The sequence below is a fragment of the Ciconia boyciana genome, chromosome 11, assembly GCF_034638445.1.
Source record: "Ciconia boyciana chromosome 11, ASM3463844v1, whole genome shotgun sequence".
In the NCBI taxonomy this organism is placed as follows: Eukaryota; Metazoa; Chordata; class Aves; order Ciconiiformes; family Ciconiidae; genus Ciconia; species Ciconia boyciana.
Window position 1 is genome coordinate 22,844,990 of NC_132944.1, and position 12,246 is coordinate 22,857,235.

Below are 12,246 nucleotides of genomic sequence, written 5' to 3' on the forward strand. Positions count from 1 at the left end.
GAAGTGTTTTGAAACTTGGATGGTACAGTTACCTGTATCCACCCTACAGTGTGCTTGGTTCAGCCTGGAGAAAGACTGAGGAAGTAGAGTGCCTATTTAATATGGCTTAATTTTCTTCTAATGTTCATATATATTTTTTTTTTTTTCCTAGTACGAAATGTTCTTATTAAACCAGATGTAAAAGGACTTGAAGATGAAGAGGAGGCACCTTTGCCTTTATCACCTCTGTGAGTGGATTAAGTTAGCAAATAACCCACTGGCAAAACACACTGAGTTGCATGAGTGAAATTCTTGTTGACCTGTGTGAACAGAGTTATGGCACAATATTAATTCTGGAGTCACTTAATGAGACATTTTTTTCTGTCTGTAGAGGATCTTACATTTGAACATCTTATATCTGAATGCTTTACAAAGTTTTATCACTGACAGTGTCTTATTACTGTTGTTACAGTTACATAGGGTAGCACTAATGACTGTAAATGAGACTTCTGGCTCTGAGTGCCCAAACTCTAAAGTCATATTGCAGCCACGTCTGGAATGAAGTGTGTGTACAGGGCAGTTTACTGGCAGACAGCAGCATTGTACTGTACTTTAACATGCTAAAACTGCATCTAATGCCAAGGTTTCATATGACTTTGATGTTATGAGGTGAAACCTTGAGACCAAAGGAAAGGTTATTATGCTCTGCCAAAACAGAAGAGGAATTCAGGTAGACAGAGTATAATTATCTGAATTGCACAATTTGCTGAAGCATCAGAATGTGTGCCGTATGAAGATTGATCATAAGTACTTCCTCTTAGCAGTTGGTGAAGTTAGAAGTTTACATTGAAAGAGCTTCAGGAAGAGCAGGTGATTTGAAAATACTCTGGAGTATAAAACATGGTTGATCAGACAGAGTATCTTTATGGCTTCCACTGCATCATATTGAGGGTATGTGTATGGCACTTAAATAACTATTCACAATAGGGAATAAGCTTTTTAATACTACTTTTTATATGTAAGAATGTTTTATTCAAGTATTGCTTGAGCTCTTCACTTATGTTTGTTTTGGGTTTTGTTTTGTTTTGTTTTTTTTTTCCAGAGGCTTGGATTTTTCTAGACCATGGCATAACAGTTTTATCCAAGCAAAAAATCAAATCCTTTCCAACTTGCACATTCTCCACCCCACAATGAAAACTCTACTGGATTTTGGTTATGCAGCATTCTCTACCTTTCTTATAGTGGATTTCTCAAGTTTTAGGTAAAGTCTGTTTCGGTGAATTATTAACCCGTATAGGTTTTTAAAGCTGGTAGAGAAGAGTTTGTTCAATTCTATTATTTATCATAGGGGTTTTTTATATAATCAGTTTCTTCAATGTGTCATTTAATGTTCTTTGAGTAGGTTACTTTATGTTATGACACATTAACTTTTCTTCTCTCTGTTACGTATAAATTATTGGTGCTTAAATTGCTGGTAGTGTCAGCCCTTTTGATTTATGTTTTGCCTTTAATTCTGTAAAGATCTCCTCATTATTTATTTAATCTTAATGCCGTGATCACCTTAGAAGTCTGGTTGAAGTAGCATTTGAAAAATTGACTTCTAGTAGTATTACTATCTGTAGGGAATTCTATACTAATCCTAAAGATCAGATTTCTTGCTGGTTTTCATCAGTTGAATTTTATTTTTCATCTTGGAACTTTTCATTTTCATAATTTTCAATATCTTTTTTCCTCATTATTTTTTCTGGTAACGATTCTTTATTTCCTGGGGTTTGAGGTATTTTTTTCCTCATTTAAGTCTACAGAAGTGATGCTTGGATTCCCAGTGTGCTTTCTGCTAAAAAAAACGAGTTTGTAATACAGTATAGGTTACTGTTACTTTACTTCATGGGTTTTTAAATTTTTTTTCTAAAGCTGCTTGTAACTTTCTTTTCTAGACTGAAAGGGCCAATTGACTGTGAATCTTTAAAGACTGATGTCTCTCTAAGCTGTTCTAAAGCAGAAGAGAAGATATTGAATATGTGGTATCAAAGAGTTATCAGTCTGTTTACTCAGAAGGAGTCATTGAATGGTGTGAAGTTGGATAAGGTTGACTCTTTTTATAACTGTGTGGCTACGCTTATGTCTAATCAGGTAAAAATCTTTCCTCTCCATGATAAACTTAATGTGAAATTTAGGTAATTTTAATGAGTCAACACATTATATGATATGGGGCCTGTTTTTTTAATCATTGTAAGCCATCTGTTGCATATAATGCAATAAGTATTCAAAGTGTTAAATATTTTTAACTTCTGTAATTTAAAATAAATACTTGGTCTTGTCTACTTCTTTTTCTTCTAGTTTTTTAGATGCAGAAAATTTATTCATTCTACCAACTAGAATGTAATTAGCTTAAAGAAGGAGATATCTCAGTGTTCTCAGGACCCTTCCTGTCACCGATCTTGCACTACAGTTACGTCTCATATATTAGCAAAATGAAAAAACCTGATCTCTCTCCCTTGAAAGCAAACATACCTACACAAACAGACTGGAAGTCCAGCTCTGCCAATGTGTATGCAAGTGGCTATAGTTTGGCAAAATTTCAAAATGCAATTTTTTTCTGTGGAAAGTGATACCACAATGCTTTGCGAGTTAACTTTTTTTTCTCCCTGGTTATTTATATCAAGATGGAAGTTATATGAAGTGTTTCTCAGCTAATTTTTTTTGTTTTAGGAATTTCCAATTGTTTTATTTCCTAATAATAATAAAACAAGAACATTTAAATGAAATCACTGATTTCAGACTGAGATAATTGTTTTTTGAATTTCTTAGTTTACTGAAAATTAAAAATCCTCTTTAACTTCCAATTAACTTAAAGCATGTTGTTTACATTGTTCTATTTAAGCATATAATAATCAGTGGGAATATATATGTTAATCAGTTTGAGAAGGCAGTCATTTTTAAGGTTAAACCTTTGTTTACTTTGTAGAAAAATAATGGAGCAGTAGTCTAATCAAATCATTGTCATATTAAAATAAAAAAGTCAGAGGAAAATGCATTCCAGATAATTTCATTTATACTTAAAGCATGTATTAGTAATAGACTTACTTTTGTAGCAAAAATAAGTGCATGGGCTTTACTGAAATGTTTGTTTACTTGTTCATTAGTTTACATCCTTTAAGGGTGGGGACTAATGCCCACTGAAGTAATTAGAAAAATGCTCAGTACTTCAGTTATCCATGAATCGGGCCAAAAGTACTAAAATGGATGGAAATCCTGGCTTACTGAATGAAGGGAAAGTGGGATGGGGCTTTCTGTTCTTTCAACTAATAGGTGATATATGTTATTACCTAGCTGAAAGAATTATTGACAAGAACGGTTGAAGCTTTTGTGAAACTTTTTGATCCTGAAGACAGAAATTGTCTACCTTTATTTAAGATGGAATTGACTCTTGATGAAAAGAAAATGGAGTTTTATCCAAGCTTCCAAGACCTAGAAGAAGCAATTCTGTTTATAGTTAATCGTATAGGACAGACTCTCCAGGTGTGCTTTTATCTTTGTTTAAATATGTAACTGCTAAGTTGTTCCATACGTGAAAATATTAGTAATTTAGGACTCTGACTACCATGGCAATGGGAAGCAGAATGCAGCCTGAGGTATTTATTTTCCATGAGTATTCTGCAGGTCACATCATGAATCTTGATGCTCAGCGGAACTCCAGGCTCTGAAACTCATTTTGTTATTCCTTGTTCATAAAAAAATTGGTACACCTGCTACTGATTGTTTTAGTCTGCTGTTTTAACCTGCAAATCTGTGTACATGTCTACAAATTAATTCTCTGCTTTGTTCATTAAATAGAAGTCAGGCTGAAAACTTACCCAGGAAAGAAAACTTAACTAGAAGATAACCTTTTTTGTTTTCTTCTTTGGTATGTTTAGAAAACCTGAGAGTGCTTTCAGTATAAGTAACTGCATATTCTAATTTATTTATGTATTTATTTTTAACATTGAAAATCAAGTAGTTTTGCAGTGTGTACGTTCTGTGAACTAATATTTTGCACAGAAATATAATTAACACCTTAGTTATATGTGTGATGATTTACAATAAACTTGCATTAACAATTAAGATCCCCAGACAAAGACAAGGAAAATTAGAGTTCATATTCCTTTTCTTTCTAAGAAAAAGAAAAGCCTCAAATCCCTAACAACTGATATATACAATATCTAAAGATTTATGTCTTAGGACCCAATCTGTGATTCCAGGGAAGATGGCCTTTCTGGGAGCTTAAGATATATCCCTGTGGACTTAGTATTGGCCTTTAATCATACCTGATGGTACTTTCAGAGGAGTGTTTTGGGTGTAGTTTTGTGTGTTTGCACATAAGATAGAATTTAATTTTATATAAGATTGGATAATTATTGTTGTCCATTTTACATGTTTCCTGTTAAACTTTCTGAATTGGGAAGAGTCATTCTAGGTGTGTATGAAGTACCTGGCCTTGGTCATGATTAGGGTCTCATACTTTTCTGATACAGTGTCTGCTGCAGATTGCAACTTACTTTTAAAATATGTGTATCCCTGCATTGCTTTTTTAAAATTTAAATAATCAGAACTTGCACTCTTATTAGAACATCCAGACAGTACGTTCTTGGCTAATGGGAGGCACTACAACTCTGGACACTGAGCTTCCTAATCATGTCATAGTATGGGCCACATCTACACTGAAAAAATCTATCAGAGACAACTTAGAAGGTCCAAAGGAGTATTTTGAAAACTATGGTGAGTGATAGAAGAGTGTTTAAATAACTGTGTTACTTCTTTGAAATAAGTAACTTGCTGTACAGTGTATGCATTACAGTAATATTAATATAATATTATTGAATTGTAGTTGAGAGGTATGGCTGGCTTGTAGATGGAACTGCGCAGGCACGGATAGAAAGATTTGCAGCAGAAGAACACAGTTTTGATGAATATACTACTGTAAGTTTTAGTTCTACATTTTATATATAATTTTCACTATACATACAGCAATAATAAAAAGAGAAAAGAGGATAACGGGTGCTTAGCCTTTAGCTAAAAATTATGTTGACTACTGTCCTGGTTTCAGCTGGGGTGCAGTTAATTTTCTTCCTAGTAGCTGGTGTAGTGCTGTGTTTTGGATTTCGTATGAGAAGAACGCTGGTACCACGCTGATGTGTTGGCTGTCGCTAAGCAGTGCTCACACTGGTCAAGGACTTTCCAGCTTCCCCTGCTCTGCCGGGCACACAAGGGGCTGGGAGGGGGCCCGGCCAGGACAGCTGGCCCCAGCTGGCCCAAGGGCTGTTCCAGACCATATGGCATCATACGCAGTATAGAAACTGGGGGAGTTGGCCAGGGACTGGCGATCACTGCTCAGTGACTGGCTGGGCATTGGTCAGCGGGTGGTAAGCAATTGCAATGTGCATCACTTTTGTACATTATTATTATTATTATTATTATTATTATTATTATTATTATTATTTTCTCTTCCTCTGCTGTCCTATTAAACTGTTTTTAACTCAACCCTCAGGTTTTAATTTTTTTTTCTTTTTCCCCGATTCTCTCCCCCATCCCAGTGGGGGGGAGGGTGAGCAAGCGGCTGGGTGGGGCTTACTTGCTGACTGGGGTTAAACCACAACAACTACCTACAAATCTACAACATAAGTGGTTTTTTTCCCTAAAAGTCTGTGGTAAATAGAAAAAAATATTATTTATTTTCTTCAATGTGTAATACTTATTCATGTAGCCAAGTATTTAAATAACAGCTCTGAAGTGTAAAATCTAATGTTTTTCTGAAGTTCATAGATGAATTCTTCACCCTCAAGAAGGAAATCTTGAGTTTACCAGGGGTGGCTCATTTCCCTATGATCTGTTTGAATTGTGAGGATTTAAAGCAAGGTTTGGCTAGTAATGCAAACACCTTTGCAAAAATGCTAATGGACAGAATAGTTGCAAATCACAGAGAGGAAAATGAAAAGTAAGTAGAATTTTGTGCTTGTGAATGCTGTGTGTGTTAAATGCATAGTAGAAACGTGTAGAAGAAATGCAAATATACCATAGTCCTGTTCAGTGAAGACTCTTGGCTAACTAATGATCTCATGCAAGTTGCACTGGCTGATGTATTTTTTTCCTCTGCTTTGGACTCAAAAACTAGTAGGGGAACTTACTAATAGACTTAGATAAGGGAGGAGCTAAAAGATCAAAGGGCTCCATTACCGTTCTGGCTTTTTAAGTGTGAAATACAGTCCTACTGCACTGTCAAAGGGAAAAATAGCTAGAGTCTTTTATTACATGACAGATACCTCTAGGTTTTCATAGATAATGACTGATAATAACACTGATCAATTCTAAAGGTTAATTTGCAGGTATGGATTAAATAATGAGTGAGGTCATATTAAATAGTTTGGTTAAAATTAACAGTTATAGTCAAGTTTTATAGTGATTCCACATTACCAAAATGACAAAATATTTACTAGGAAAGTGTTTGTGTGTATGCTAATGATACTGTACTTAAGTTCATGTACTTACCAAAAGTAATTGAAGCATTTATTGCAAAGGAATACCCCCAAATCCTACAAATCAATTATTGCAAGTTAATAAACAGTATTTTTCTAGACTGACTTGGTCATATTCCCTATTTAGTTTCATAAAGTAATGGAGTTTGTGCAGGGGTAATACTTAAAGAAGTAATTCAAACTTTTAATTCCATTAAAGCTGAGCAAGCCAGTCAAACTAAAATCCTACAATGTTGATATTTTATGTTAAATAAATTTATAGGATATGCCGGGAATTTGAAGCAATTAAGGAACGTGCATTAAAAGTTCCTGAGACAACAGAGGAAACGATGGAAACAGTAGCTCACATAAAGAAAGTCAAAACCAAAGGTATTCAGGACCTGTTATTAAGGATCAAGGTAAATGACTATCCTTTAATTCTTAATCTTTTACCAAACATGCTGGTCCACACAAATACAGAATTCATTCTGGAGGGCAGAGACTTTTGTCTGATCATGCTGCATGTATGAATAAACTGTACCTTCAGTGTTATTTCAGAGAGTTGTGGGAAGTCCAGCTCATTCTTTGCCATATGCCTGCCTTTCTTATTCCCCATTCCCATGTGTTCTGCATGTCAGTGAGGAAATGCAGCTTTTAATAAATCATAGCAGATTGTAAGGTGCTCAGTTTGTTGCTTGTACCTAGAGACTTACTTCAGGGCTGCTTAAAAAGCTATTTGTGAAAATGTAACCCACAAGTGTAAAGATAATTTTATGTGTAAAAACAGTCAAGACTTTGAACGCGCAAAAAGCAATTTACTATTTGAGCAGAATATAGATGATGTTGCATTGGCAGTAGTACTGTGTGTGTGCTCAGAGAACAAAATTGAAAAATTGTGTAAGGTGTGGGTCAGCCAAACGCATTACTGGATAAAGCAGCTCTTTCCTATATGTTATGATGATATGTATCAGATTTTCTGTTATGGCAATAGGTCTGTAAATATAACGCACGCTTATTTTGCAGAATTTCAATTTTTTATATTTTTTAACAATATTAGGATTTTTGTGTGTAGATTCACAGGCCACAGGAGTCGTATTTAGAGAAATAAGCTCACGAACGGGGCAGGGATTTCAATAACTTTTTATATGTATTTCGAATATTAATATTAATTGGCTGAAGTAGCTCTGAATTCTGAAAAGTCTGTGAAATGTAGACTTCTATTTTATCTTTGTAGATAATATTGTCCTACCCTGTATTGTAAACAGACCTATGATAACTAAAGTTTTGTGAAATCTCTTTTTATAGGAGTGCTGTCGGCAAATTAATTACTTCTTAGATGTTTTTTTATTTGCTCCTGAAGACATTGCACTGAATGCAACAGTTCTATTATGGCCAAAGAAGATTAACCCTATTTTTGATGAGCATGATGATGTAAGAGCATTTTCTTAGTTTATTGTATATTTTGGCTTATTAGACTTTTCACTTTACTTGAGCTATTTATTTCCTCAGCAGGCTAAATGTATCTATGCATATAACATGAACCATTCTAATTTAGATATGCATAAATAACATATTTCCAGACTTTTATATCAACAGAGGGCTTTTTGTGGAGTGATTTAAATAATGTCACTGTAGCTTAAAACCTTCAGCAAGCCTTATTATCTTAATTTGTTTGTGGTCAGTACTTGGTAATTCGTAGGAAGGTAAAAATTTACTACACTGCAGTTGACTAGTATTGAAAGTGTAACTGCCAGGCCCTTAATAAGAGTTAGTGCTCTGGACGGGAAGTCATTTAGTTAAAACGATATTTTGTTCTGTCAATAAAAGAACAGTGGGAATTGTGTTGTTTGGGCAGCAATCATTAATAGAAAATATGCAACATTAATTTTCTCTGTGTGACTGTAGATTACTTTTTTTCTTCCACTTGTCTGTATTCATCTTGCTAGCATTCTTTCTCTCTGGCTATGATACAGTAAGTCCAGCCTTTTGGTGTTCTCTTGCCTCTCTATGGTAATTTAGCATAGATTTAATGATTTCTTCTAAAAATGTTTAAGAATTAACAATTAACATTTTTTAAAAATAAAAATATCAGTATCTTTTAAATATGGCAGTTGAGGATTTCTCTTTCACTAAGTCTTATTTACATACTAACGAGTATGTCCAAGGGTAATAAATATGCCTCTGAATTAAAACATACCCAGCCTGGGAGACTGCTATGTCTGTAAAATACTTTGTTTGCATCTTATCATTCTTTTAATCCCAAAAAATAAAAGAATGAAAGAATTTTCTACTTGTACACAGAGAGTCCCTGATGCTTGTTCAAATTCTTTTTAATGAAAATGGTAGTACAGAGTGTATCTGACTTAATGAGAGTCCCTCAGGAGTATATCTCTCTAGCTGACTGTCTAGCAACTTGCATTGTGCTAGAGCTTGAGGACAAGAATAGTTTTACGTGAAGTTTTTATGAGTCTGCATATTTGCATTTTATACTCTCAGGTATGAGTCCATTCTTATTCTAATGCAGTAGGAAAAGACTGGTTCCTCCTTTGGAGAAGTTCTGTTTGTCTGCTTCACGATTTTTGCATGGCAGTAGGTGTCCTTGTCTTAGGAGATCTCCTCTGCCTCGGTTGATTTCTTGTTTGGTACCTTAAAAATAACCCCTCTGTGTTAACCCCACAGACCCTCTGCTTTAGAGTGGTGTTATGATCTAGAATTTCTGCCTTTTAGAGCAGTAGATACACGTGGGATAGCATTGGCTTTCAGCAACTGTAGATGTCTCCTCTTTCGGCAATAAAACATTGAATCCCAAAGATGAGAATCTCTTTTTTTTCTGTAATACTTTCCTATCTTTTGTCTGATTGCTGAAGGAGGCCTTTAAGGCAATCGTAACTGCTATGATGATTTGAGATGAGGGTTTTGTGTTAACATGTAGAGGTTGAACACACTTCAATGGGACATATAGAAAGCAACTCCTGAAGAAATTTCAATTATTTTAAGGATAAGAACTTATCTGTATCGTTTATTTTCTGTCTGTTTGTGCTAAATGTTTAATTTAGATGGTACTATGTATGTTAATCATTGAAAGGACTTGCAACCACTTTTGCATTGCTTTTTTACCATTAAAAAAATAAATCAATTGTTTTGTAGCTGTTTGAACAGTCTAAACGTAAAGGAGAGCAAGAACTAATACATAAATGTGAGAAACTGATGGTGGAATTAGACAAGCTGGCGTGTTCTGTGACAGAGTTCGAAGAATACTCAGAACTGGATTGCATGCAACAGGTCTGATTAACATTTAGTATAAAATGGGTAGAAATGTTTTGTATGTTTAATACACAGGGGTCATGGAAGACACTTAGAATTAAAAGTAATCAGGTATTTTAACAAATGTGAACTAAAATGTTTATTATCCTCTTACCACAATGCACAAACACATAAAATGACCTCTGCCGCCCCCCCGCCTTTTTTGTACTACATTGGCAACACCATTTGACTTAAAAGAAAGTTTACTATAACATTGTGCTTAAATTAGCTGAAAGGTAATCCCAGCAAGGACTGAGATATTACAGATGTATAAGTGAATGATTTTTTTTACTCTGATTTATATAAAGCATGGAATTCTGGCCCCAGTGACATTATTTGCAAATAACTTCAGTGGGATCAGAATTTCCTTCCCTGTTTTTGATATATTGAGGAACTGAAGGAAAAAATAGCAGGCTAGAAAGAGTGATTGGTAGCCATTTGCCCTTTTTTTTTTTTTAAATTTTGTTTTTCTATGAACCTCAGAACTTCATTTTTCTGCTAATGAAGAGCAGACTACTGGCTCCAAAACTTTGCAGGTTTCTAGAAGTGTTTTATAATTGCCAGAGCATGTGTTGCGCTTCAATTGGAGGATATCACAATTGTGCTTAGTAATTTTGTTTTTTAAAAACAAAACGCTTCAAAGCACAAAGCAGAAATCCTAAGCTAATAAATCCCAGTTGCCCTTGTGATATGTCAGGTACATAAAAACGCATATACCTGCCTCCTGGAACAGTGAATTTTAAAGCTCAAACGTTTTGAAAATGGTTTTATACTTTTAAATTCAGTAATGATAAAACCAACTTTGTTTTTCTTAGTCTTAATCTGGGTTCTTTACAGTTTATCTACTCAAGGATAAGAAGATGAGTTTTTAACTCATGTTTTCTAAACTTTTAATGAATATGAAGGCTTATTATATTTTGGTATCTTATTTTGATAGCTGTTCAGAGCATAACTTAGTTATCTTTCAAGACATACAATTATTTGATTTCAGTATGTGGCTGACCTGAGGGCGTTACAGAAACGCATACAGGAGGCTGACGAAACAGTAGCTTTTATTAATAAAGAAGAGACTCTGCTCGAAAAGAAACTGAGTGACTTCCCAGTCCTCAACAACTTAAAAGCTGAGATTGAACCATATCAGAAACTCTTTCATCTTATACTGAAATGGCAACGAACAGAAAAAAGGTAATTCAGCTCTTGAAGTTAAATGAAGGAGAGTGGGAAAAATGCTCATGCTGGTTTTGTTCATGTCAGATGTAGAATATGGATTTGTTTTCTTATAAGCATTGCTTTGTTATTAGCAGTCCAAGTAGAATAGTAATATAACTTACATATCAGGGTTGTTGTTTTTAATTCAGCTAGACAAAACATCAGGTTTTTTGTTTTGGTTTGGTTTTTTTAATGTAATGCAAAGGAGTTTATTGCATACTGGGTTCTAACTGTATTGGTCAAGCTGGTGAAGCCTATAATAAGACAACCTCTGTGCAAGAAAAGAAATGTATTAGGAAGAAAAAATTTGGTTAGTTATGAGCCATTTTGTATACCAGGAAAGGAAGACGTTCAATTAGAAAGCTCACAGTCTATGTAATGAAAACCATTTTTAACCTAACGGCTGTCCAAAATGCCATGTCAATGTGCTCAAATGATTACATTGCTAGCTGGTGGCTAGATCCTATCACAAAAACTGCAGTATGTCTGAGTCTAAACTAAGTGAGATTGTTTACCAGTTCCTGCACTCTTTGGAAGTTATAACATGATATGGCTAGAAAGTAAGGATTTATTTTTTATCTTTTTTTTAGATACAAAGGCCTAGTATATTTTGATGTCATATGTTGATCTCTATCCAGAGCTTAACTTAAATATTTCTCAATCCATGCAGTTACTTGGTTTCAGTATGTGACTGACTTGAGAGAATTGCACAAATACACCGAAGAGTGTGATCAAGCCACCTTTAGTTGTGCATTAGAATTTTGCATAGAATGACAATAATTGGAAACAAGAGCTTTGCTCTAATTTAAATAACTATTAATCTACATCTCATTTGTGTTGCAAAACAAAGTGTTAATTATTTGTGGGCTATTTGTTTGTTATTCTGTTTTCTAACTTTGTGGTTTTTCTCAGATGGATGGATGGTACCTTTTTGGAACTGAATGGGGAAAGCATGGAGGCTGAGATTGATGAGTTTTTGAGAGATATACACAAAGCGTCAAGACTGTTCCAACAAAAGCAGAAGAAAATTCAACAGGAGTGGAAAAAGACATCACAACGCAGAACTGTAGAAGAGAAGACAGAAGAAGAAACAAAGGCAAATCCAACTCTTACAATTTGTTCTTCAGTTCTGGAGCAGATTAAAGACTTTAAGGTAAGAAAAGGTGAGGGATATTAATATTTTATGCTGAGGGACAAATGGTAAATTCAGCACTCAGTATAGGTAGATGATGCAGTGTCAGAGACTCTTATTATTACAGAGAGA

The 12,246-nt window shown here is 34.6% G+C and overlaps 1 protein-coding gene across 1 annotated transcript in view; it reads left to right on the forward strand.

Moving 5' to 3' along the window:
* DNAH12 (dynein axonemal heavy chain 12) overlaps positions 1–12,246 on the forward strand; it is a 74,381-nt gene that overhangs the window by 8,498 nt on the left and 53,637 nt on the right. Inside the window, exons 7-18 of the mRNA XM_072876100.1 lie at positions 152–227; positions 1,082–1,240; positions 1,917–2,112; positions 3,313–3,501; positions 4,587–4,737; positions 4,847–4,938; positions 5,775–5,953; positions 6,754–6,889; positions 7,776–7,901; positions 9,618–9,752; positions 10,765–10,958; positions 11,895–12,135. Coding sequence (XP_072732201.1) covers positions 152–227; positions 1,082–1,240; positions 1,917–2,112; positions 3,313–3,501; positions 4,587–4,737; positions 4,847–4,938; positions 5,775–5,953; positions 6,754–6,889; positions 7,776–7,901; positions 9,618–9,752; positions 10,765–10,958; positions 11,895–12,135 — 1,874 coding nt within the window. The remainder of the gene's footprint in view (positions 1–151; positions 228–1,081; positions 1,241–1,916; positions 2,113–3,312; positions 3,502–4,586; positions 4,738–4,846; positions 4,939–5,774; positions 5,954–6,753; positions 6,890–7,775; positions 7,902–9,617; positions 9,753–10,764; positions 10,959–11,894; positions 12,136–12,246) is intronic.